At 57.0% G+C, this 26090-nt stretch overlaps 1 protein-coding gene across 4 annotated transcripts; it reads right to left on the bottom strand.

The window, feature by feature from the left end:
- Positions 1 to 3630: 3630 nt before the first annotated feature.
- Positions 3631 to 21636, bottom strand: TBKBP1 (TBK1 binding protein 1). 4 transcript variants are annotated; one of them, XM_054546390.2, is made up of 10 exons: positions 21488 to 21636; positions 19346 to 19604; positions 18849 to 18971; positions 18488 to 18592; positions 16944 to 17124; positions 16220 to 16392; positions 16018 to 16079; positions 7184 to 7302; positions 6244 to 6971; positions 3631 to 5197 (listed from the first exon to the last, which is right to left on the bottom strand). In XM_054546390.2, the coding sequence occupies exons 2-10, from the start codon at positions 19568 to 19570 to the stop codon at positions 5069 to 5071; spliced, it is 1845 nt and encodes a 614-aa protein (XP_054402365.2). In that variant the 5' UTR covers positions 19571 to 19604; positions 21488 to 21636; the 3' UTR covers positions 3631 to 5068. The 4 variants fall into 4 exon arrangements, with proteins under 4 accessions (XP_054402365.2, XP_024091394.3, XP_054402364.2 ...); XM_024235626.3 differs by having other exon boundaries at positions 16220 to 16395; XM_054546389.2 differs by lacking the exon at positions 21488 to 21636 and adding an exon at positions 19988 to 20070 and having other exon boundaries at positions 16220 to 16395.
- Between the last annotated feature and the right edge of the window lie 4454 nt (positions 21637 to 26090).

Here is a 26090-nt window from a genome sequence, read left to right on the forward strand (position 1 = left end):
CTGTGCCGCAGTCACTGGGCAGGAGATAAGAGTGTCACGCTGCCACGGTCCTGATCCTTTTCCTCCAGGATCCCATTGCCTGACACTCAGAGGCCTCTGACAGAGCTGGAAGTCCCTGGGGTTGCGGCGACGGGGTTCTACCTTTGCCCCACCGCACAGCCACAGTCTCACACCGGACCCGGATTTACCTCATGCCATTTTTAGAATCTCATCGCAAGCTCTTCTGTTCTATTGTGTGGCCTATTTCCCATGTAGAATGGTCCATTGAGCTGGTCCCAGATTGGCAGGGGAGGTTCAGACCTTGGCCCTGGGAAATGCCCAGTCTGATAGGGAAGGCAGTACACAGACTAAGAACACTAGCAGAGACAACTCCCCAATTAGGTAGAGCTGGGGTCATTACAACTGCCAGAGGGGTACCAGGGAGAGGGTTCCCAGAGGAACAGACAGTGGGGAAGGCTCTGAAGAAGGAAAAGTCAGGGCTCAGGTGTTTGGGGTTGAGGGAAGTGGGAAGCTAGAAAGAGGTGTCTGCCCAACCTAGAGAGGGATGAGCCACAGCAGGTGCATTTCCCCTGCCCAGGGCCTTGCTGTGGGGCTGACCTCCTGTCCCCTGCACCGTGGGAGTGTTGGAGGCAAGGAAAGGGAACCTCAAAGTCCCCCTCAAGGGAACCGCCTCCCCCCTTGTTATTTCTGGCTCCATTTTCTTGGTCAAGAAGGGTGTCAGTGGTAATGCAAATTAGGAGGTGTTTGAGGTGCTGGCCGACACCCATCCTGTCCCCTCAGCCCTCCCCCTCCCCCATGCCCACACTCACATAGCCGAATGGGACATCTGTGAGATGCGCCTGGTGACTCTGCCCTTGGCTGAATTGGCATGCAGGATGGGTGAAGCTGTGGGCTGAGACTGGGTTCTCAGGGGCATCTGCCTCTGCCCCAAGGAAGGGCAGGCACGAGAGGGCCCAGGTTCCCCCTGTGCAGCCCCTTTGTGCCCTCAGCCCTGCCAGACCTCCCTGGTCATGACATAGAGCCACATGGCATCTACATGGCATCTGCATGAACAGTGAATGCACAAACCAGTAAGTGCCTCAAGCCAGAGCCTTCTCTCCTGGGCTGTGGTGTAAAGGGCACGGCTGGAGGCTCCTGAATAGCATGGCTCGCATGCTCACCGGGCTCCGGTGCAGCAGATGTGGGTTGGCTCTTAGAAGGCAACCAGGGGGCGCAGCCTTGAGCACCGAGAATGTCTCTGGGGTCAAAACAGAGAAAGTGGAGGAAGTGCAGGAATAGGGGCAGGTGCTGGAGGATTTCACACATTTTCCCCACATTACCCGGCCGCTGCCTCAGACACCTTGCCCGCCCCTTCCCAGCTAGGACCCCCCGGCCCTTGTAGTTCATCCTTACATCTGACCTCTATTCTTCCTGTGGCCGCCAAAGTTGGTCTGTTCTTGTCCTTGCTGAGGGAGAGATGGGACTGGGGGATCTGTCCGGCTCTCCCTACCCTATAAAGACGTCACTGAGTGAGCCCCCCACCCACTCTGTTCTTCATTAGTCCTAATCAGCTGGGTAGGTGTTTCTGATTAACACGGCTGACTCACCCACACACCCCTCCCCTTGTTAGGATCCGATGCTCCCGACACACTCTCCCGCACACATGTGCACGTACATGCACCACCAGCTGCTGACACACTCTCCCGCACACATGTGCACGTACATGCACCACCAGCTGCTGAAAGGAGCTATTGCTGCACTCAGCTCATCTCCTGACACAGCCTGCGTGGGGACCCAGGCCAGGGGCAGGGGTCTCCATGGCCTGGTAGCTCTGGCTGGGGAAACCCTGTGGGGAGAAGGGGCATAGCCAGAGAGACTGTAGGACACTGGCCTTTAATACAGCATGTGGCGATGCGCCCGAGGGTGGCTTGTTCCCTGTGAAGTCGTCTTCCCCCACCCCTGCATGTCTGGCTTTGGGAGAGTGAGTGGGTCCCCCACGTGTGTCTTTCCAGCCTCAACAGAGGTCTTCCCTCCCTCCCCCTTGCTCCTGCTGCAGTTTTCCCACCCTCTTCCCCTTTCCAGGAGCCTAGAGACCCCTTTGCCTCTGCATTTTCTCAGCCCCAGTGCCCTGCCTCCATGTCTCCACAGAGTAATGAGTATCAAATGTCCTTCCATGATCACAGTCCTTGAGAGAACTGGCAGGGCTCCCTAGCCCTTCCCCGTCTCCCCACACCATGTCCTCTCTTTTGGTGGCGGGAGCAAGGGGGAGGATTAGACGAAAGGCTGGGGCACGCTAGCTTTCTCTCCTTCCCAGCCTTCCCTCCCAGCCCCCAGCAACTTTCCGCCCTGCACCTGAGCCCTCTCCCAGGTCCCTAGAAATCAAGGAGACAAGCTGCCAGAACCTGCGCCCTGTGTCCCCACACTCCCCCTCACCCTGGTGACAGGAGAATGTCCAGGTTGCAGGACACCTGGGTTCCCTCCCACCTTCAGACATGCTCAAGGACCAGCAGTGGTTACCTGGGTCATCCCCCTGCCTCTATGCTCTCATTCCCAGCCATCCTTTGAGCCTTTTCTCAACAGCAGGATTTCTCTTTGCCTCGTGTGTCCCTAAACCACCCTTATTCATTCATGCACATCTCCTACGTGCTTCCAAAGATCCAAATGGCACCCAGGTCCAGAAACTCGGGTGCTGCCTTCCTCCGTGGAGGTGGAGAAATAGCAGGGGGCACTACACGGGCACCCATGTGCCAAAGGTTCCAGAACCTTCTTTCCCAGGACTGTGAACCCATGTCACATAGGGAAGGCTGGTCAAACTTCTCCTGGCACTCAGGACTTGGCTGCGGGCGCAAATGAGCTTGGATGAACTCTGAGAGGGCAACATAGCTGTTAACTACAACAGAGAACCCGGGGCAGCTGGGAAGTCTTCCCATGGGGGTCTGGACTTTGGCACTGAATGGGAAGGCACATTTGCCCTGGGTCTAGAGCTGAACCTCACACCTTCAATAAGCAATTGCCTTTATCCCCTTTTTGTTTTTAAGTGAACTATTGACCAAAAACGGCCACATGGAAGAGAAAGGCACCCAGATGATGAACAAGTCACTGAAGCACTTTTTGCAGACACAGGGCACAGCCCCGGCTGGGGCAGAAGTCATGGGTTCATGACCCAGCTCTGACTTTTCAGGCTGTGGGACTTCCGAGGCAGCTGCTGAGCCTGGAACCCAGCCCCTCCCCTGTTCTTAGACCCATGAGGACATGGAACACGGATGTTCTTCCTCTTTGAGGCCCCAGCCTGGTTCCTGACAAGCAGAAATCATTTGATGAATACATAACTGTTACTGATAAACCCCAAGGCTTTAGAACCTCGACTGGCCAGACCTACTGGGTGGGAAATTCAAGAGGCCTCCTCAGGGCTGGGTGACTGCTTTGTATCTATCTGTTCTAATGACTGCCGCGCCACAAGTCATCTGCAACCACTTACGTGTCTGCACCTCCAGAACCGCTCTGAATGTGGGTGCCCCATGCATCCCCTACTTGCCCAGTGTCTACTTCCATGGTCACAGTCCCTTGAGACACACTTTCCAAGACCTCCTGCTACCAAGGGCTCTACCCGTCCCCCGCCCTGCCCCCAGCCACAGAGGGCACAGACTGAGCTCAGATGGAACAGGTAAGTTTTATTTGGACTTTCAACTTGTTCAGACAGCATAGGGGCCCCCGCCTCCCCTCTCCAGGCCCCCTTCCCCATTTCCGCTCTCTGAGGACGCTCAGGGTACAATGACGTGTCTTTGGCCCCTTCCCCGCCCAACATACCCCTTCACTCCCCTGCTCTATAGAGGGGAGGGGTGCAGGGAGGTGGGGCCTGGAAGAGTTGGATAAGAGTGGGACATGCGCTGTCGGTAGCGGCCACTGCTCCCCACCTGGAGCTGAGACCTGGGAGAGGCGCGCAGTGGAGAGGGGTGGATTCCTTGTGGGGTGGCAGGCTTTCCCCATAGAAGGCTCCCCACCTCAGCCCTGGGGACCCCCTGGCCTCCTGCTTACCCGTCCTTCTGAGGGTACGACTCTGAGGTAGATTTCACAGAGGAAATGTAGGTGGATGGGTGGAGTGTGGGAAGGGGTTAGCTCTTTTGAAGTTGATCTCCACAGCACCCTGGGCCCATTCTCAGGTTCTGGCCTGGGAGGCAGGGGCTGATGACACCCACCCAGCTAACAGAGGCTGAGTCACACAAGGGCTCCAGGGCACCTGTGGTGTCAGGGGCTCCAGTGGAAGAAGGGTTGAGGGGGCATCTGCCTTGACAATCTGTGCCTCAGTGCCAGGGGTGCCAGGAGGGCATGGGCCTGTGAGGCTGGCAGACAGTCCCCTGGCCATAGGGGCATGCTGTAGGTCCCTGGCCCTCAGAGAAGCCTCTTTAGGCTAGATCTTCCCAGTGCTCCAGGATCCTCCCTCTCCTCTCCTCTCCTCTCCTCTCCTCCCCTCCCTATTCCCCAGACTGGGCAGAACAGGGAAAGGAGGACAGGACTGGCCTGCAGGGAACCACAAGAAACAAGATGCCTCCCTCCCCCAGTCGGGGCCCATGCCATGAGCCCTAGGCTGGCCACAGGATGGAGGAACTGGGGTCAGTGCGCAGAGCAGGCTCTGGGACCCCAAAGACAGCCTGTGGGTGCTCCCCAGACAGAGCCCCATCTGAGAAAGACGGACATTTGGGGAGGGGTGCAAGAGCTCCTGGAGTCCTCTAACACCTTCCCCCCACCCCAGGCCCAAGCACTGGACACCTTCTTGGATCCAACCCTGTTTAAGAACAGAAAGGCAGAGGGAGAGGCCTGGGAGGGGTAGGCCGTCCCCATCCCAGCCCAAGTCCCCACCTCCTAAGCAGAAACCAGGAGCATGGGGGGAGCCTCGGCTGACCTCCCAGGAAGAGCCAGAGCTGAGTGGTGCCTGGACCAGGGAAGATGGCACACACGTTGACTCGGTAGCAAGTGGAGGTATCTGGGGGTCGCAAGGGCAGGGACCCCCCCATGAGATTCATGCAGCATTCAAAGTGTTTGGGGGTGATAGGAGAGGACCGAGAAACAGCCAGTGGGTGGGGCTGGTGCCCTAGATCTTGCTGTTCTCCAGGTGGGAGTCTATGTGTTTGATGAGGGCATCATCCGGGTACCCGACAGGGAAACCCAGCTGGCAGAGGGGGCAGCTGCGGATGTCGGAGCCCACCGTCTCCATCAGCAACTGTCGAGAGAGAAGGAAGTCACTTATGGTTCCCAGACCCCACCCATGGTCCCCACATCCCAGCCTGCCCTGCCCCAGGACCCAGGGCAGGGAGGGCTGTGGCATGCAGGAGGGGTCCAGCCACCCTTTCTTCAGCACCATCCTCCCCCACACGAGCTCAATGTCCACCCCCCTGCCTAGGGACAGGGTCCCCAGGAGGCAGGTATGAGAGAGTCACTGCTAAGCTTGCCAGGGCATCTGTGGTAATGAGGGAAGGCAAGACCCAGACATGCCCCCAGAGTGACTAAGACACAGCTCCCGGATAACTCAAAGCAATGGACGATCCTAAACAAGGTACAACCCCAAAATAATTTTCTGTCTGGCTTTGGAGTATATTTTGGTCTTTCCAGGTTACAATGGGTGGCTCTGACATTCAGGGAACACATTATTTCAGTGAAATGATTGAGCCCTGAGATAGGCTTCTGTCTTTCAGGACAGACAGAAAAGGGCAAGGGCTCTGAGGCCTGAAGAAGGGAGCTGGATAAACAGGCCTGTTCCTGTGTTGGCTGGTGGCCTCCTATGGTCAGTAGCCACCATCACCACAGCCAATATAATAGCAGATGCTTGAGCCAGGCACTGTGCTGACCACTTTAGGCTCACTGCCTGCTTCTTAAGAACCCTGTGAGGTAATCAGATACTATAATCATTGTCCCCATTTTGCAGATGAGAATATTGAGGATCAGAGAGGATAAGTAACTTGCACAAGGTCCCACAGCTATTAAGTGGTGGAGTTTGGAATCAAAGGCAGAACTGTCACTCACTCCAAAAACCATATCCTTATCCAAGGAAATGAACGAAATCTTAATGGGGCAGGCCCCAATTTCTGGTGACAGAAGACCACGGGAAAGGGAGGTGAAGGGACCTAGACTGTGGCCCGGGGTCCAAGGAAGGTGAATAGTTTGCGCGCTGACACCCGAAAGGGGCAGGGCCCTCAACGGAGGGTGAGGCGCTGGGGTCTCAATCTCAAGGCCCGGTCCGGGGTGGGCGGAACGCGGCGCCCCACTCACGTTGATGGACGGCCAGGACTGCGCGTGCTCGGCGTGGGCGTAGGCGGTGGCGGCGGGAGACTCGGGGATGGGGAAGCCCGCGCAGAAGGAGGCGCAGCGGATGGTGCCCACCTCCGGGCTGGGCGGGCTGGTGGGCACAGCCCACTCGTCCTCCTCCGACGGCTGCTTCTCGAAGCGCAGCCGGATGCCCTCGAAGGCGCGCCGCGGGCTGAGGGGCCTGCCGGGGCCGTAGAGCTCGCTGCCGTAGGCCCGGGGCTTGGGAAGAGTGGCCGCCTCGGCCTGCAGCCAGGGCGGGGAGGCGCCCGCGTAGGCCGCGCCCTCCGCCAGCTCAGAGTAGCTGCGGCGGCCCTGGAAGCCGGCCTTCACGTGGTGGCTGGGCGGCTTGGCGTAGGCGCGCTCGGCCAGCGTCCTCTCGCCCGGCGGGGGCGGCGGCGGCGGCCGGGGCTGCGGGGCCGGGCAGCTGGGGGGCACCGGGGAACGGCGCTGCGGGCTGGGGGACTGGCACGGCGGCGGCACCGGCGAGCGGCGCTGCGGGACGGGCGACGGGCAGGAGGGTGAGGCCGGAGAGCGGCGCTGCTGCGGCGAGGGGCACGGGGGCACGGGAGAGCGGCGCTGGGGGACGGGGGACTGGCACGGGGGGCACGGGGGAGCCGCTCGGGCAGGCGGGGAGGGGGAGGGGCACTGGGGGGCCGGGGAGTGGCGTTGTGACAGCGGCGAGTGCCTCTGGCCTGGAAGACAAACCGGGACGGGGTTGGGGGACAAAGGTGCAGAGAGAAGACCTCAGAACTGGAGCACCAGGGGCTTGCCCGGACCCATGCCCACCAACTCCAGGCCACAGGAAAGGAAATAAAGGGTGGTCCCCATGACCAAGATGGTTGCCATGGCTACCCGCTCCTTCCCGGGTCCCGCGGCTGCCTCCCCCTACCCTGCCCCATCTCACCGCCACTCCGGGCCTGCTCCTGCAACAGAGTCCTCAAGATTCTCCCCTGTAGGGAACTCAACTCCCGAAGCCGGCCCAGCTCCTCCATCAGCTCGGTGTAGGCCAGCGCCAAATTCACCCTGAAGTCAGAGGGCAGTGGAGAAGACGAGAAGAGCAATGGGTCTACCGTCCCAGCTGTGGAGGAAGAACTGGCTCTGCCCCAGCATCTGGCCCCACCATGCTCCCTCCCACCCGCAGGGCCCTCCTACCCCAACTGCAGAAATCCTCCCTACCTTTAAGGTCCAGCTCAAAAGCCACCTCTTCCAGGGAGACTGCCTCTGCATCCTGAGACCCATTCCCTGGGCTAGGGCAGTGGTTCCCAGCCTAAGTGCAGGGACAGGAAGCAGAGAGATTCCAAGGGCTCCCTGAATCCCTGCATCAGGCACTGCCCGTGGCCTGAACACAGCTCATACAGGTGTGTGTGAATGTTTTTGTAATCTGTGCAAAAGCTGTGATGATGAATTAAAACACGGATTCATCAAAAAGCTGTACTGAATTTATAGTAGCTTCTGTCACTGTGAATTTTCTCAAGCAGTGCATACTAAAAGTGTTATAATCTGTGTACTGGGAGTGGGATCCATGAAGAGTCCTCACCTTTGAAAAGGTTGGGGACCCTGCTGCATAGAATAGCTCGTTCCATAAGTGAAGATGGTTTCCTGGCTGGTGGAGGTGCTAACTGATAAACTTAACCCCAAGCCAGCCCAATTCCATGTCCACTGCACCTGGCTTGGCCTCACAGCTGCCTCTGGGCTCTTTTCAGCCTTGCCCCTCCCAGGACCTCCTTGCTGTACAACTCCACCAGGGCCTTAACACTGAGATCTTTGTGAACAGCTGCTGTACACTGCACACTTGCAGGGAGTGCCAGTCACACCAGGCACTTCTCAAAGGCTGCCTTGTTCTAGAACTTTATGGAGAGTTTCTTGATGGTAAGGATTACATTATTGTATTTATATTCCCACCACCTTGTCCAGGGCCTGGAACCCGGCAGATGTTCAGTAAGTGGATAATGCATTTGAGCCTCTCCCTCCATTTTTCTTTCTCCTTCCCTTTCTTCCTCCCTGCTTCCTGTTCAGGCATCTTGGGCACCCACCCTCATGGAGTTGGAACAGACTTGGCAAGGAACTTCACCCACTTCCTTTTCTCTTCCTTTATCTCTAGGTCACTTGCAACCCAGAACCATGGAAGGTCATCACTCCACTGCTCTCTGCTTTCTCCCACTGTGGCCCGCACGGCCCCAGAAGCCCTCCCTGACCTCACGGGAAGCTCTGCCATGCCCTTGGGCCCTGCCTTCATCACTGTTCTGAGTGTGGACAGAGCCTTGAATCTCCCTGAAGGCAGAGATTTAGGTTTCTTTGGCTCTCCCCACCTCCAACTCCAGAAGGGACTCGGGAACTTAGTGGAAGCTGGAGCTGGGAGAAAATACCAGGTGTCACTCCACACAGATCTCTCCCCAGGGGAGGTCTTGTCCCAGGATAGAGAGGTCAAGGAGGCCCAAGTTCTTAAGCCTGGAGGGCCCTGTCCCCATCCCATAGTGATGGACATGTGGATGGGAGAGTGTGAAGACAGGTGTGAGGCCAGGCTGATGAATGAGGAAAGGCGTGAATGAGCGTAGGGGGGTGTGTGTGTGTGTGTGTGTCTAAGTCTAACCCTAAAGGAGAGGAGGGGAAGTTGTGAGGTTAGGGCTTCAGAGGGCAGGAAAAGAGAGGTGGAGAGGGTAGATAATGACTAGGCTCCCTGCTCTCGCTCACTGGCTCTCTCTTACTAATCCTGGGGCAGAAACTGCCCCTCCCACAAGACTATTTTTAACCCACTTGGGCCAAAGCCAAATTACTGCAAATGGGCCAGGTCTCTGGGAGACAGCCCTCTTCTTAGGGAGGGAGAGTCCTCACCACCCATCTGACAGTGAGCAGGGCTGGGCAGGCAGAGAGGAAGGAGTCCCAGAAGCTGCTGCTGAGACCCTGCAGCCTCCATCCCATCACATCTCAGCCCTTGTTTTAGTTAAATGTGTCCTGTGCCCCCTCACCCTCAGCTCATGGGTCTGTGGGAAGAAATGGCATCTCCCCCATCAGACTGGGAGGTCCAGGTGTGTCCCACGTCAAATCGGGGACTCCCCAAGGGAAGTCTTCCCCTCCAGACTGAGGACATCTGTGGGCAGGAGCTGTGTGTCCCCCATCAGACTGGGGGTTTTTGGAGGGCAGGATCGTGCTATCTCCTTGGCAGCAGGGGAAGGAGAGGGCTCTGGGCAGGGCACAGACAGAGTGTGGTCCTCTATCCACATAGCCAAAGCTTCTCTCACCATCCACTTTCACTGCTGTATCTCAGGCGACAGATACAGGTCGTCGTCTTCACACCCCGCCTCAGAGATCTCACCTGCCACACTCAGTTCCCAGGCCCCTGTCACTCCCCTGCTTGCCTCCCTCCCCTTGTCAGGAGCTACCCCAGTTTCTACCACCCAGCCCCCAGCATCCTTCTCACAGTGAAACAGACAGGGTGGCTGAAAATGGAAGGAAGAAGCCCTGGCCCACAATGCCCAGCCCCTCTCCCAGCTCTGCCACCTGGGGCCTGAGGCAGGTGGGTTCTGTCCACCCAGAACTTCAGGCAACCCTCACAAAGACTGCTAAGTCCCCGGCAAGGTGATTGACTTGACCTCCTCCTGATGCCCCATGGCCTTTTGGGACCTCCCCCTTCATTGGGTGTCTCTCTCCATCTTAAGATGCACAGGCCTGGGCCGCTGAAGATGCTAACGACCTGAATGACTCACTGAAAACACTGCCAATTCAGTGGAAAAAAAAATCTCAACTTCACAACACAACCAAGAGTTGCACACGTGCACCGAAATACACATTCCATTTCCTGGCTTCCTGGCCCGCACCTGAGCGCCTTTTCACCACCATGACTGTTGGGGAAGAATGGGTCAGGTAAATGGCAGCAGATGGCTGCATTTGGATGCTGCTTTATTGCTTACATGACAGGAGAAAGTTCTGAGTCTTTCAGAACCTGGGAGGCACCCAGAGAGAAAAGAATCGGATGATCTGTTTGAGTGCTCACCCCGGGGCCAGGCACTCTGCTGAGAACTTTATTCATCTCCACAACAACCCTACGGCATTGCCACTGTTACCTTCATTTTATAGATGAGAAAACTGAGGCTTACAGAGGTTAAGTTACTTGACCAAAATAATAAAGCCTACTAGTAATGGAGTTGCTGGGATGGGACCTCTGCCCCCTAGACTCCAAAGTCCAGGCTACCAACCATTATGCTATAACGTCCCCCAAAGAAGCGGGAAGGAGGGGAGAGGAAAGGCAAGGCAGCAACAGAAGGGAAAGATGAAGAGGAGGAGGGGGCTGGGGACCTTGGCAGTGGCCTGGAAGCCCTGAGAATCACCACCCCTTCCCTGGGGGTGACAGGAAGGTGCTAGACACATGTGGAAGTGGAAAATCAGAGCGATTAAGAGGCTGGCTCAAGGTCACAGAGTGGCAGTGGCACACAGCAGATTCAAACACAGGCTCTTGGCACCTCAGCCTGCCAAGCTGGCAACTTCGGAGGAGCCAGAGAGCAAATGGCAGAGCTGGCAGGAAGGAGGGCCCCCTGGGCTGCAAATATTCCACCCTTCGTATCCTCTCATTCAGTCTTTCCACGAATAATTCACAGATCTCACACACTTTTCTGGAAACGATAAAGCTGGGGACGGCCTTGAGGACAGGATTAAAGGAGCCAGGGTCAGACTAGGAGTAAGGTTGATGTAGCACGTGGCCAAGACTGTGGACAGAGCTGAGGGTCAGGATCAGGGATAGGGTTAGAGTCAGGGATGGGAGCAGTAAAAGAGTTAGGATTAGGGTGAGGTTTAGAGCTGTCCATGTGGTCAGAATCATCGTCTGGTTCAGAATTGGGAGGAAAACAGAAATCCAACCTTCCTGGGCCCTTCCATCCTTGCTCGAAGCTGCCTCCAGCTGCCCCAGCTACCTCACCCCTGTGGGATAATTTAGGGACCAAACTTTCCACCACCCACAGGCACACCCAGCATCAGTCTTCCCACCCGACCCTCGGGGAGGGGACCACAGGCACCGGGGAGGGGACCACAGGCACCGGGCCGTGGAGCGGACTTGAGGTTGCGGGCCGGCGGGGAGGAGGAAGTTGCTTTGCAACAACCCAGTGCTCCACCACTTCCTTTCGGGTGCCTTGAGCCCCTTCTCTCTCCTCGACCAGCTATGACTGGCGGGGTCCCCAGAGCCTGGCTCTTCATGGAAGCCCCTGCCACGAATCCACCAGAGCTGACATCCCGGGTCTAGAAAGCTTCCCAGATGCAGCTGATTGGAACAGCTCAGGGGTAGGCCTGGAAACCAGGGTTCCCACATAGGTGAGGTGCCCAGAGATCCCAGTTTGCCTAGGACTGTCCCAGTTCACAGTAGTTGCCCCAGCATAATTATTAATAGTGCCCCCTTTCACTTTCAAAAGTGATCCAGTCTGGTCAACAAATCACACGGTTGCCCCTCATATAAGGGCCTTCTACCTGAAGAAGAACCTGAACCAGAAACACACCACAGAGGTGCCATCACCCCATCTGCTCAGGACCCACTTGGCATCTGCACTGAACTTCTTACTGAACTCTCAGATTACCTCACTTCCCTGCACCTCAGTTTGCTCATCTGTAAAAGGGGGACAATACCTACATCACGTTTGTGAGAATGAAATGAGATTTTGTAGGTAAATCACCTTGCATAGTGTCTGGCATGGACAAAAAAAAAAAAAAAAAAAAAAATTTCAGGGGAGTGCCTAGCAGACAGGTGGAGAAAGGGGGAAACTTGTTTTGAGCCTTTTTTTGGAGACACCAGCCTAGTGGCTTCGGTTTAAGGAGGGAAGATGGGCGTTTCCCATCGAGGGAGGGGGCGCTGGCATGAGCTGCTCCCCACCCTGCTGGCAGGCAAAGCACCAAGGACTGTGGCTGAAAGCCCACGCATCCCTCAGACCCACTTAGCCTCTGGGAGCCCCCGAGGCTGCAAGTGCTCAGGGGTTAACTCCTGTGAGTGCAGCCGGGTGCCCTGGCCAAAGGAGACTTGAAAGAAAGGAAGTAGGGAGGGTGAGAAGCGTGAAGGGGGAGGCCCTGGGCCTGCTGGTTCTGGGGCATGAGGCTACGCTCAGGGTATGCGGGGGTCTCCGACTTCCGTCCTGACCCACCCCATGCTGCCCTTGACCTCCGTGCAGAGTTTCCATCCTCTCTCTCGAGTTCACACTTCTTCCCACCACTAACCGCAGCCCACGCAGAGGCTTGTGGGTGGAGAGAGGGGTAGGGGGGAGGTGGTGCGGAAAAGGGCCCAGGCTGCAGCGCTGAGCCCCCAACGTTGGGAAGAAAGAAAGGCCTATAGTTTTTTCCTCATTGCCCATACTGAGTCCCCATCTTCTCCCAGATGTATCCCGCACAGATAAGCCCACCCTCCCTTACCGGGCCCTTATTCCCCTCACAGACCCCCTGTCCCTTCGGAGCTCTCATCCCCTTCAAGGAGTCCCCCCCCCATTTCCCCTCCCCCTCAGCATGGCCATACCCTCCAAAAGGCCCCAGTCTGGAACCCCAGGCTGGGGAGCTGTTCCCAGAGAGAAGGGGGTTGTGGGTGCTGTGCGTTCCACCTGGGCTGGGACCCCGCCAAGGGTCAGGGTCTTTACCTCCCTGTGTATCCTCAGGAGCAGGGTGGGCTCTGCTCCCACCGCCTCCCTCATCACTGCCTTTGGCCTCTGCGTGACCCCCAGTGGCTCTTCCTCTGGGGCAATTTGTCTCCCTGGGCTCTGTCCCTAGGAGCTGGACTAACCAAACCATGGGTTTCCCAGGGGGTCAGACCTGGAGGGTGTAGTCTGCCTGGGTCTGGTCTGGGTGTCTGTTTTTGTGGGAACATTAATGGCCAGAACTTGTGGGCCAGGGGCTGGGAGGGAAGGGACTGGGAAACCCTGGGGCTGGGGCTAGGATCCAGGGAAGGGAATTAATAGAGATGGGGGTGGGGGCGGTTAACCTTGAGGACTCCCGCAATAAAACTGGCTGCCCCGGAGGTGTCTAGACCAAGACAGGTGGGCATACATACATACAGAGTTCACCATACAGAAGATTCCCGCCTAAGAGTGGGCTGGACTTAGAATTGTGTGTACCTCTCTTCAGCCTTCACATCCTGGTCCTCTTCACCCCAATCACACCCCGAACCTGGGTCATCCAGCCTCGACACTCAACTCCACTCCCGGAAAAGCCTACTTGTAAAATTCCCACCAGCCTGGAAAGTCAGGTGGAAACAGAAGGAAGAGGGGCACTAGTGGGGGAAGAGGAGCTGAAAGCAAGTGACTGAGGCTTCCTTGGGTGGGAGGACAGGGGAGGGAGCACTCGGGAAGCAGCCTATTACCAAAAGGAGCTGAGTTTATAAGAAAATAAAACTACCGGGGGAGTGAGGACTTCCTCTGAGAATTAACGCTTGCCAAACTAGGGCTGTCCAGAGATGCTCGCTCGGCCTGAAAGGAAGCGTGTGGCTGGGCAGCAGGGCCTGGCTGGCTCCAGATGCAGAGATCTGGGAGGCTGGAGGCAGAGCCGAATCACAGGGAAGGAGGGGAGGAGCCAGGAGGTGGCCTCCAGTAAGCCTGTGGGGCCAGACCCCAAGCAGAGGCCAGCTCCCCCCAGCCAAAGGGCCTGAGAAAGGCAGGCGCCTTGGGAGAGAGAGAGAAGGGGCTGCTCTTGCCAGAATGGGCAGCGTGGATGATATGGCCTCCTAGCCCCTTATAGGGTGGGCTTCCTTTCACTCACACAATACAACCTTGGCCCCTGGGAGCCACTGCCCCTTCTCTGCTTCTACTCACCGCCTCACCTTCCTCTCCCATCTCTCAGCAATGACTGGCCCCTGAGCCCGTGAGGGAAACTGGATCCAGAGAGGTAGAGTCCAAGTCAGTAAAGAAAGGCCCCTGGGATTCAAAGCCTGAAGAGCCAGACTCCAGCCCCACCAAAATGTCCTCCTTGGAGTTCTACCAATTCTGGGAGATTCACTGCTGGTCTAGTAAGAGGGGACTGAGTTCAGTGACCCATGAAGGGCCCTACATCATGACTTCTGGGGCAAGCTAGGATTGGAGAGTGTGAGTGTGTGTGTGTGTGTGTGTGTCTGTGTGTTCCAGGTCTGGGCACATGGGCTATGATGGGCCCCAAGCCCCAGCCACAAGCTAGGGTGGACCCTCTCCACAAAGGCCTAGCTGAGGGGTCCCACCCACCAGTCCCACAAACTGGGTTCTCACCACCTCCCCAGCTATCACAGCTCCACCCAAGCCCTCACTCTAAGGTGGGGAGGTAGACGAGGGGTATCCCCAGTTGGCCAGAAGCTGGGAGGCAGATGAGGAAGAAGCCTGCTGGGCAGGAGACCTCCGGAGCCCCAGAGCTGGGTATGCTGTGCGGTGGAGGGTTAGTTCCTGCCCCTCTCTGGGCCTCAGTCTTCTCCTCCAATTAGAGTAGGGAGTCTGTGCCACACAGCTCATCTTAGGGGAGAGGACTTAGGCGGAAAGAGGTTTGAGCTCTATTTCTCAGAAAGTGGGAGAGGGTGAGTTCAGTGCGGATGTGAAAGGCACCAGGTTCCACTGTTGCCGGGTGGCTGCTCACCCCTCCCTTGCTGTCCAGTGCCTCCCTGGAGGCCCCAGCACTGGGCCCCCCACCAACACAGCTCCCTTGCCGCTCCCTGCTGCCCCTTTCTTGGTAGGATTCCAAGACAGTACCCCAGCAGAGCAGATTCTAACTCCCCACCCCACGGCTGTGTAAACCCATGGAAGCCTCTCCTGTCTCTAAGCCTCAGGCTTCTCTCTCCTGAGATCAGCAGACAAGGCCCAATAAATCCCGAGAAACACCACCTCCCTCTTCCTCACTAGGGAGGGGAGGGTGAACCCAACTGGCTAGGCCTTGTCACTGGAATAGAGAATGGGGCCCTACGGAGGCCCAAAAGCTCAGCAGGGGACGTTACGCTGGACACAGCGACAAAGCAGCCGAGTAAGTGTCACTTAGCCCCGGCATCTCCAGAAGAGACGGGTTTGGGCCCCAGAGGAAAGCAAAGGGAATGTCCCAGATCCCAAATACTCAAGAACCCCACCTCCCGGGAGTTGAGACCAGCCTGACCAACATGGAGAAACCCCATTTCTACTAAAAATACAAAAAAAAAAAAAAAAAAAAAAAAAAAAAGGGGCCAGGCACGGTGGCTCACTCTTGTAATCCCAGCACTTTGGGAGGCCGAGGCGGGCGGATCACAAGGTCAGGAGATCGAGACCATCCTGGCTAACGTGGTGAAACTCCATCTCTACTAAAAATACAAAAAAAAATTAGCCGGGCGTAGTGGCGGGCGCGTGTAGTCGTAGCTACTTGGGAGGCTGAGGCAGGAGAATGGCGTGAACCGGGACGTGGAGGTTGCAGTGAGCCGAGATTGCGCCACTGCACTCCAGCCTGGGTGACAGAGCAAGACTACGTCTCAAAAAAAAAAATTAGCTAGGCATGGTGGTGCATGCCTGTAATCCCAGCTACTCAGGAGGCTGAGGCAGGAGAATTGCTTGAACCCGGGAGGCAGAGGTTGCGGTGAGCCAAGATCATGCCATTGCACTCCAGCCTGGGTAACAAGAGCGAAACTCCATCTCAAAAAAAAAAAAAAAAAAAAAAAAGAACCCCACCTCCTTCCTATGAAGGATGCACGCAGAGCAACAGCAGCCCAGACACCACACCCCTAAGGGCTGGGAGGGGAGGTCTCCCAAACATCACAGAGGGACGAAAGGCAAACCTAGAAGGACCAGGGTTACCAATGTGACTTACTGATCGTCCCCAACTCTTTTCACCCATGCCATGTCTCGCTCCGACTGGTTGGAGGCCAGATCCTAAGGAAGAAGATGGAGAGGTCAGAGCCCAAGCTCACCCCTGCCAGGGCCCTTGTCTACAGTTCCCTGGGCCAGTCTGCACACAGTGGGGAAGGCCCAGCCCTGGACCTTCAGAAGCTGTTCCAGGCCCCTGCATTTACCTGGGCCCGGGTCTCCTGCAGCTGCTTCAGCTCCCCCTGCAGCCGCTCGCACTCGGCCTGGAGCTGCTCCTCCCGGAGCTGAGCCCCCCGGGCCTCTCCCTGCGCGGCCTCCAAAGCCTCTTCTAGCCGCCGCCGCTCCAGGTCACTCACACTGGGTGTAGGGCCCGGCCAGCCTGCTGTCGGTGGACAGGACAACATCAGGCGAGCTCAGCTGCCTCCTCCAGCTCCCAGAGCCACACAGAGTGAAACGGGAGGATGTAGCATGGGGAATCCAAGAGAGAAGCCAGGACAGCTAGCCAAGGAGGGATGACCGCGACAAGGGCAGCGAGGAAAGATGGGCTGAGCCGCATTTCTAATTTTCCTGGAGGCCAGGAAAAAAATAAGATGGGCTCTTGAAGGCTTTACTGGCCAGACTCAAGTCTAGAGCATCTGCAGGGGCCTCTCCTAGTCAGAGCCAGAGACGGGGTAGGGGGACTCTGGGTGGGGGCGCCCTCTGCTGGCAGGTACAGGAATTGCAACGAGGTGATCAGGAATGCCTGAGTTAGAAGGGGAGAAATTAGGGTAACAGTGGGTGAGGTGAGGGGACAGCACGTAAGGGAGGATGGGGTGATTATGGAGAAATAGATTATATTACAGATGGGATGGTAAGTAAGTGCGAGGTGTCTAGGAATGTTGAAATGGAGGTTGGGGACTAGGAGGTAAGTCGGGGTCACTGAGATCTCACCATGACTCAAGCCAGATCCCCCTCTCAGTGCCAGGTAGTGCAGGTCTAAATCAGTGCAGGGCGGAGCGGGGGCTGGCAGCGGGCTCAGGTTGGAGAAGGCTGCATCCCGGAGGCCTTGCTGTTGCCGCAGCTGCTGCTCCAAACCACAGATCTGACGCAGGTGTGTCTCCACCAGGGCCCTCTGGAGAGAGAGACAGAGGGGAGGGTCTGCACAGGCCCAGGAACTTCCCCATGTCTGAAGAGTCATCACCCCAGACTACAGCAGAGGCCCCACCAGGTCACACATCCCAAGCCCACTCTCCAAGTGGCCGTGAGTGCAAAGTCTCCTCTCAGCCACCGCAATGCAGCTGTTGCAGGCTGTTGCCCCTGGCGAGGTCAAGTTAATGCCCCTGCTCTGTCACTAACACACAGGGACACTTAAAAGAACACTCAGCCCCCTGTTTGGAGGCCAACCCCCCTCAGGAGCATCAGAACTTCCATTTGCATACATGACAAGAGCTTCTGGACTTCACCCACCTGATCCATAAAATGGGGATAACAGTCCCACACTCACCTCTTAGGGTTGTTTTGAGAATTAAAATGAGCTAGTGTATGCCAGGTGAAAAGAACAGTGCCTGGCACACCCCGAGTGCCATATAAATATCTATGATTATGAAGGCAAAGCATCTATACATGAATGCCCCATCACCCTCACCACAACCTGGTGAGGGTGTTAATATTTGCCCTGCTTTTCAGAGGAGGGATGGAGGCTAAGTGACTTAACTGAGGTCATAGCTTGGGGTTGGCTGAGACCATGTCTCCTGATTTTTTTTTTTTTTTTTTTGGAGACAGGGTCTGGCTCTGTCACCCAGGCTGGAGTGCAGTGGCTTGATCTTGGCTCACCAAAGCTTCGACCTCCTGGGCTAAAGCGATCCTCCCACCTCAGCCTCCTGAGTAGCTGGGACCACAGGTGTGCACCACCACACCTGGCTAACTTCTTTTTTGTATTTTTTGTAGAGATGGGGTTTCGCTATGTTGCCCAGGCTGGTCTCAAACTCCTTGACCTCCCAAAGTGATTATAGGGATTATAGGCGTGAGCCACCACCATACCTGGCCTGTCTCTTGATTTTGACCTGCTCATCAGCACAGCCATACCCTAACTCGGAAGCACACCCAAGCACAGGCCCATCCTAGCAGTCACACACTCCTGGTCACCTCTGCCCTCACCCTCACAGCCTCCCAAGGGCAGTGCTCACAGGCACAGGGTCACCCCAGTGTGAGAGCCAGGCATACACACAAGAGACAGAGGTTCCCACGGGGCCACTGCATGGCCAGGATGTACACAGACACTGCAACATGGATAACACATGCAGTCTCCCTCACAAGGGCAAATGGGCGGGCACTCACAGATGCACATGAACACAAGCAGGGCACAAACAAGTGGTATGTGACACATGGGACTGCATTGTCACAGGCTAGAATCCTCACACACAGAACTAAATGCACACATGCACACACACAACCAGCTACACATCCTCAAGCACCCCCGGCTCCCCAGGCCTCACCATCTCCCCCAGCTCTGTCTCCAAGTCACTCTTCTCCACGCAGAGTTTCTCGTAGGCCTGGATCATCTCTCCAAGCTGTTCTTCCTGCTCCTTGTTCTTCTGTAACTGGATGAGGCCCAGAGGGCCCCACCGCAGGGTCAGTCCCACACTGGACTTGGGGTTGGAGAGCTCCCTGCACCTCCCCACCCCCACTCCCAGCACCCTATGGAGGGGCAGGAGGAGCTGCAGCTGGTCTTAGGGAGGACCTGGCCATCTCTAATCAAAGGGGCAGAGGCCAGATGCTGGGGGGTGTGGAGGGAAGGGTATCAGAAACAGACTGGAGCAAGATGCTCAGGGGGTGCACCCAGCCTGGGAGGCTCACCTCGTGCTGGAACTGGTTGAGCCGTTGCTGCAGGCTGACCTTCTCCACCTCCAACAGGGAGCCATCCTTGATTTCATACAGAGAAAAGCCATGCTCCTCTCCAAAGTCACTGATCAGTGGGTACTGCGGGTGAGGTGGGGCTTCAGGAGAGTGGATTCCTGGGTGCCCAGCCCAGGCCTCAGCCTGGCTGTGCCCCCAACCCCACAACCTGCCTTAGACCCTTGACCCTCCTTCTCCTTGGCTAGTGGGATCCCAATTCCCATGGGCCTGCAGCCATCTCCCACCCACCAGATCTGTTTTAGATCCCAGATCCAGCCCTTCTGAAGCCAACAGGAGACAGTTTGCATCCGGAACAGCCACGTCTCTCATGGGAGACCCTCAAGTTCCCAAGAGTCTGCACGGTGACCCCTCTTTTGGATCCCTGGTATCTGCCAGATTCCCAGTCCCCCTCCCCATCCCATACACTCTATCAGGCGCCCTCCTCTCCAAGTTCTGACCTTGATCTCGTAGACTTTGAGGCGGCGTCGGAGGGTGGCGTTCTCCCTCTCCAGACCCCCCAGCCGTTCCTTGATGTCTCCGTAAGCAGTGATGAGGGCAAAGTGGGAGGCGGAGCACATGTCGCCCCCAAGCGAGGGGTCTCCGGGACTGTCCAGCCACACCTCACTAGGCCCCAGGGCCTCCTGCGTCAGGATGCTGATGTCGTCCTCGAACATGGACTCCATGGTGAGGGCCGGGCCGCGGCCCACACGGGGCCTCCTGGGAGAGCAGGAGCAACCATGGACAGGGCCGTCTGTCTAGGGTTTGTCCCTGGTACCCCTCTCCCTGGCTCTGCACGCCCTGGGGCCGGCTGAGATGCAACCCAGAAACTTCCTGCCCCGAGCTCAGCAAGGACTCCCATGGCCCCTTCCCAGACTCCTCAGCCCCATCCTCTCTGCCGCCTTGGGGAAAAGGGGCTGGAACCAGGTGAAGACCCCGCTGCCAGGGTGTTGACAAGTAGGGACAAGTAAGCCAGGCCGGCAGCAGGGACAGGCTCCTGCCAGAACCCAGGGAGACCTGTGGATGGGAGAGGGCTGCCTTCCCAGCCGGGCCCGGCCCAGTCCTCCGCGCTTCTCCACCCCAGGCCTTACTTCCCCAAATACCTCGCCGCCAAGCTCCTCAGCCTGGGCCTCTGGCACCCCAGCTCCTCCCCAAGGAAGGCCCAGAGCTGCGCGAGGGTTGGCCCCTCCACAGTCGGCACGCCCTCGGCTGCACCCCCGCCCAACTTCCCCGCTTCCTCCCGCAGGATCCCAGAGTTCAGGAAAAGGAAGCGCCTCCCCCGGGCGCACCGGGGATGTGGCAGCGGTCCAGGACCCCTTGGCCCCTGACCTGGGACCCACAGGAAGTCCTTGGCTGAGTGTCACGGGGCGCAAACTGGGGAAGGGGACCCAGGTGGAAGGGGACGCGAACGAATTCCCAAGGCCGTCTCAGGGTGCCCGCGCACCGGGAAATGGGGAACCCTACGAGGGGGCAGGAATGACTCAGGCTCCCGAAAGCAGGAGTAGGCAGTGAGGGGGTGCGTGTGTACTTCTCTCGGGCCTGGTTATGAATGTGTGTCTGGGGTTGGCGTATGGGGGGAGTGTGCGTCTGTGAATGAGTTTAGGTGTGTCAGTCAATGAGTGCCTTCGGGGTCGCAGGGGCGTCGGGACGGAGTGGGGCAGCGACCGGGAGGCTGGTGTGTGCACGCGTGCGTGAGCGCGTGGGCAGGGTGGCACGTTCGGACCGCGTGTCACGTGAGACGCGAGGGGACTGTCCGAGGTGTGTGCGCGCGCTGGAGCGTGTGTGAGCCCCGGAGAGGGGGCTCGGCGGGGAGCTGTGAGTTCAGACAGCGGGGCCCCCAGGTCGGGCTGCAGGAGCTTGGGGTGCAAAGGGCTCCGGCGCAGGCTCCAATTCAATCCACCCCCCCACCCCCGCCACCCACAGGCCCATCTAAGTGCCAGGGAAACTAGAGTGACTGGGTCTGAGTAACGAGTGTGTGCGCGCGTTTGTAGGGCCGGCCCCACCTTTAACCCTCTCCTTCCCACGCCATCCCCTCCCCCCAGCTCCGGGCGCCAGCGCTCACCACACCCCCCTAGACCCCCGCCCGCCCCGCTGCGCCCACCCCGCTGGCGGGGCTCTGTCCCCGAGGCCGCCCCACAAATGCCTCCTTCCTCCGCATTCCTCTCTCGGCCCAGCGGCCGGGTGAGCGCAATGGAAGGCGGCTGGGGAAGGGGTGCGTGCCTCGGTCGGCCCGGGCCCCTCCTGCGGCCCCTTTAAGAGCCGCCCTTTAAACCCCTTTCGCTCGGCCGACAGAAATTGTCGCCCCTCCCCTCTCGGGGGCCGAGACCACGCAGCCCCCTCCCCCACAGTCGGCGGAGTCCGGGGCCCCCGGACACCCTCTCAGGGCCGGGGAAGGGGCTACGGGAGTGGCGCGGCCTGAGGAACGGCGGCGGAGGGGGACGCGAGGCGATGCCGGCGGCCAACGCCGGACCCCTTCCCTCCCAGCCATCCCGTGCGGCTGCCAGCCGCCCTCCCGCCGCCTCCTCCTGCCCACCCCGCGACCCCCGGGGCCCGGCCCAGGCGCCGCTCCCCTCCCCCCGCCCTAGCCCCAGCCGGGAACTCACAGCTGCTGCCGGTTCCTGCTTGTAATCGCAGCTTACCCCCTCCGCCTGCTCCCTCCCCAAACGGGCACCAGTGCCCCCACCCCCCTGGCACCGCGCTCTGCTCCTCGCCCTGTCGCCGCCGCCGGGTCTCTCCCCACCCCCCACCCCTCCCCCCAACCCCCTCCCTCCCGCCCGCCCCGCTCCTCCTCCGCCGCCGCCGCCTCCTCCGCCTCCTCCTCCCCGGCTGCTCCGGGTTTCTCCAGCTGGGAAGGCGCCCCGGACCCCGCCGCTGCCACCACCACGTGGCGAGAGGCGGCGGCCCCCACGGTGCGGCCCTTCCTGGCAGCGCGCCCGGAGCCCACCGGCTCCCTGCAGCGCCAGCGGCCCGCGCTGGCGCCCCCTCCCCGACGCCTCCCGGCGCAGTGTGGCGTGGTGGCGTGTGTTGGGGGCGTCTGCGGTCAGTGCAGGGGCCCGGCTGATGCTTTGGTTGTTTTGGTTGTTTAGTTATGGGCTGTATATTTGGGGAGGAAGTGGGGCTATTTATTTGGATTTTTTTTTTTTTTTTTTTTTTTTTTTGGTCTTTGCGCTTTTGAGAAGGAAATCATTAGACCTGCTCTTCGTTGCTCTTGGTAAAAGGGGCATTGCTGCGATAAATACATTGAACATAGGGTACAGAGAGATTAGAGTTAAAGCTGTAACTTCTTTGGAAGTGAGAGTAAACTAAGGAGGTCAAAGATTCATTCATGAAGAAGGACAGCCATCCCCCTCCCCACACACCACTCCCCGGCCACCCTCAAGTACCCACAGGTCAGGGAAATGAAGAAACAGATTTCACCCTGTGCACAAAGATTATTTGAGCACCTGCCAAACTGCTGGGCAAGAGAAACAAGTTTTTTTGCTACTTTCCTGCTGTGTGACCTTGGGCAAGTTACCTTAACCTTTCTAAGCTGGAGATCATGCCCCACCTAAGCACTCTCATGGAGGAAGAATGGGGATCAGAACTAAATATAGCAGCCTGCGAATGCTCAGGAAGTGTTAACGAGTCATTTTGAGTATTGCCTGGTGGATTAAACAATGTGGACAGAGGCATGGTCAGCCTAGCTGCAGGTAGAGAATGATCAGGGGAACCCTGGAGCACTCTGGCTAAAGAGCATCCTCTGTGGACAGGGAGGTAAAGCCCGGAAGCAGGGGATAAGCTGGGCGGGGGCTTTTGGCAGATTCAGCCTTAGCTGCGAAGACTGCTGGGAACCTGAGCCTACCTTTTTGGCTCCTGAGGTGGGATAGGGGGTGGGAATCTCCGAAGGGGAGGATGGAAGGGAAAGGTTTCTTGCTCTCTCTGAGCTTTGAAAAGCAGCAGCTGCCATCTTTCCTCACTGCTGGGAGAAAATTGGACTGAGAGGTGAGCTTCTACCAGGAGAGCCAGCCAGAGCTCTAGACTCGTTCTCTTCGTAGAAGGGGGGATTCTCAGTGGCTTCCTTCCTCCTCCTCTTGCTGGGTTCCCTTTCAGTCTTTCCTGCCAGCACTGGCTCCCTTTTGTAGTCCAGAATAGGAAGGCAGGTCAGCCACTTGTTCTCTGAGGCACTAAGCTTTCTCTGAGCCATGTGGGATGACCCATCTACCCTCTAGATATGAAGGCAAACCAGTAGGGACATCTGTCACCCCACTAATCCCAAGGGCTAGGCAGATGTTCCTTTCCCTAGTACTCCTCAAGATCTCTTCTGAAGCAAGGGACCAGGCAAAAGATTGGAGGCTAGGCTAGGAGGTGTAGGGTTGTCTCTGGGACCCTCGGTGACCTTGGACTTGGCCACAAACAGGACCCATGAGACCAACTGGCAAGCTCTCCCTCACTGGAAAAAGGGGTCCCAGGACCCTCTAAGCACACACTCTCTGGGATGAGTCGTCAGCCCCTGCTGCTGCTTGGATGCTCAGGGTCTAATTGAGTCACCTGGCAGGGTGCAGCCAAGTGGTTCTATCCTTCGTTCTAGGTGGTTGGTGGCAAAAGTCCATTAGGCCTGGTTTAGGTGCCCTAAAATCCTCCCCCTCCTCCAATCTGGACCTGATCTCATTGCATTCTCCATTCCTAGTTCTGCTGCTCATACCAGGCAGTTCTGAGAGCAGGGATTATTATATCCCGTGTCCATCCTTGTATTCTAAGGTGCCCTGAGGGTTGGTACCTGCTCATTGTATATTTATTCGGCAAAGATTTCTTGAACATCTATTATGTGCTGGGTGCTGAGAATACAGTGCTGAACATGTCTCTGACAGGTATACATGTCTCTTGCTCTCGTGGAGCTTGCAGTATGGTAGAGAAGTCAAAAAATTAAAAGATGAATAAGTAAAACCACTAGAAATTGTGATAAAGGGCCAGGCACAATGGCTCATGCCTGTAATCCCAGCACTTTGGGGGGCCGAGGCAGGCGGATCCCCTGAGGTCAGGACTTTGAGACCAGCCTGACCAACATGGTGAAAGCTGTCTCTACTAAAAATGCAAAAATTAGCCGGGCATGACGGTGGGTCCCTGTAATCCCAGCTACTCGGGAGGCTGAGGCAGAAGAATTGCTTGAACCCAGGAGGCGGAGGTTGCAGTGAGCCGAGATGACCCCATTGCACTCCAGCCTGGGCGACAGAGTGAAACTCCGTCTGAAAAAAAAGAAAGAAAGAAAGAAAAATTGTGATAAAGGTTAAAAAGAAACACCAAGAGGCAGCGCTAGAGAAGAATTGGAAGATGGTATCTGCTTCACAGTATTCAGAGAAGGTCTCCTTGATGAGCTCTTACGATTTAATTTTTTCTTTTTTTTTTTTTTTTTTTAAAGACAGGGTCTCTCTCTGGTGCCCAGGCTGGAGTGCAGTGGTGCGATTTTGGCTCACTGCAGCTTCACCTTCCTGGGCTCAGGTGATCCTCCCACCTCAGTCTCCAGGCATGGTGGTTTGCGCCTCAGCTGGGACTACAGGCGCATGCCACACACCCAGCTAATTTTTGTATTTTTTGTAGAGACAAGGTTTCACCATGTTGCCTAGGTTGCTCTTGAAATCCTGGGTTCAAGCCATCCACCTGCCTCGGCCTCCCAAAGTGCTGTGATTACAGGCTTGAGCCACCGCACCTGGCTAAGCTAAATCTTAAAAGAGTAAGAAAGTATGTTCTTTGTTGACTGAATAAATAAATGAGGCAGTGTGACTTAAGACTAACTACTTCACTTTTCTAGGCCTGTTTCCTCATCTGAGAAAGCTGAACATTGGTCTGAATCCCTTTTTTTTTTTTTTTTTTTTAATGAGATGGAGTCTCGCTCTGTCACCCAGGCTGGAGTGCAGTGGCGTGGTCTCTGCTCACTGCAAGCTCCACCTCCCAGGTTCACGCCATTCTCCTGCCTCAGCCTCCCGAGTAGCTGGGACTACAGGCGCCCGCCACCATGCCTGGCTAATTTTTTGTATTTTTAGTAGAGACGGGGTTTCACCATGTTAGCCAGGATGGTCTCGATCTCCTGACCTCGTGATCCGCCCGCCTCAGCCTCCCAAAGTGCTGGGATTACAGACATGAGCCACTGCGCCCAGCCGGTCTGAATCCCTTTTAAGAGCCCCTGGTATTGGCAGGGCTCATGATGGTGGAGACAATCATAGGAGATATGGTGAAGGGGATAGGCGCCACAGTGGGAGGAGAGTGGGGAAAGTGGTGGACAGTGGTCAGGCGTGAGTTGTAAAACATTTCCAAATGGCCTTCACAGGTGTGGTAACAGAGGATCCACCTCCAATCGTTAAGGTAGGAGAGACAGTGCAAACGCAGGCCCCCAGAGCCGGCCCTGCCAGTGTTTCCTCCTTGGACACCACCAGGGAGACTCTCCCACTCCCATGACTGTTGCTCTGGAGGCTCTTTCCTGTCCCATTATTGCCTGAAAAGAGTAGGAGGAGGTGACATTAGCAGCCAGTTAAAGAGGCTGAATCAAAATAAAAGCCAGATGACTCAAATGGAACCCTGGCGGGCAGGAAAACTGATTAGCCCCATGTGACTGCAGGATCTAGGTGCCACCTTCGCCCTCCAGTTCCAGACCCTAGAAAGTGGGCCATTCACCATGCAAGCATCCTGGGACTCCAACTGCAGCTGCAGGTGTTCCATCAGGTCGAAGGGTAGGGCAGTGGTAGAAAGACATTCCTTCACCACGTCCCCAAATTCCTGTGGAGGTAATGCAGAGCTTCTAATTGAATTAATAGGGTTTGGGAAGGAATAGAGTGGTTTGTTTGTTTTTATTTTGAGACGGAGTTTCACTCTTGTTGCCCAGGCTGGAGTGCAATGGTGCCATCTCGGCTCACCGCAGCCTCCGCCTCCCGGGTTCAAGCAATTCTCCTGCCTCAGTCTCCCGAGTAGCTGGGATTACAGGCATGTGCCACCATGCCTGGCTAATTTTGTATTTTTAGTAGAGATGGGGTTTCTCCATGTTGGTCAGGCTGGTCTCAAACTCCCAACCTCAGGTGATCCGCCCGCCCCAGCCTCCCAAAGTGCTGGGATTACAGGCGTGAGCCACCACGCCCAGATGTTTTTTGTTTTTTATAATTCCATATGTGCTTCATTTTTCTCCACAGCCATGTTCATTTCTGCTATCTCCCAAACATAATTTTTAAAAAGTTATATTGA

This window comes from Pongo abelii, chromosome 19 (assembly GCF_028885655.2).
Source record: "Pongo abelii isolate AG06213 chromosome 19, NHGRI_mPonAbe1-v2.0_pri, whole genome shotgun sequence".
Lineage (NCBI taxonomy): Eukaryota > Metazoa > Chordata > Mammalia > Primates > Hominidae > Pongo > Pongo abelii.

Coding starts and splice junctions, on each gene's coding strand:
- TBKBP1 (XM_024235626.3), bottom strand. CDS start 19,570: ATGGAGTCCATGTTCGAGGACGACATCAGCATCCTGACGCAGGAGGCC. Junction 16,080..16,219: donor TGCAGGAGACCCGGGCCCAG/GTAAATGCAGGG, acceptor CTTCTTCCTTAG/GATCTGGCCTCCAACCAGTC. Junction 6,972..7,183: donor GGAGCAGGCCCGGAGTGGCG/GTGAGATGGGGC, acceptor TTTGTCTTCCAG/GCCAGAGGCACTCGCCGCTG.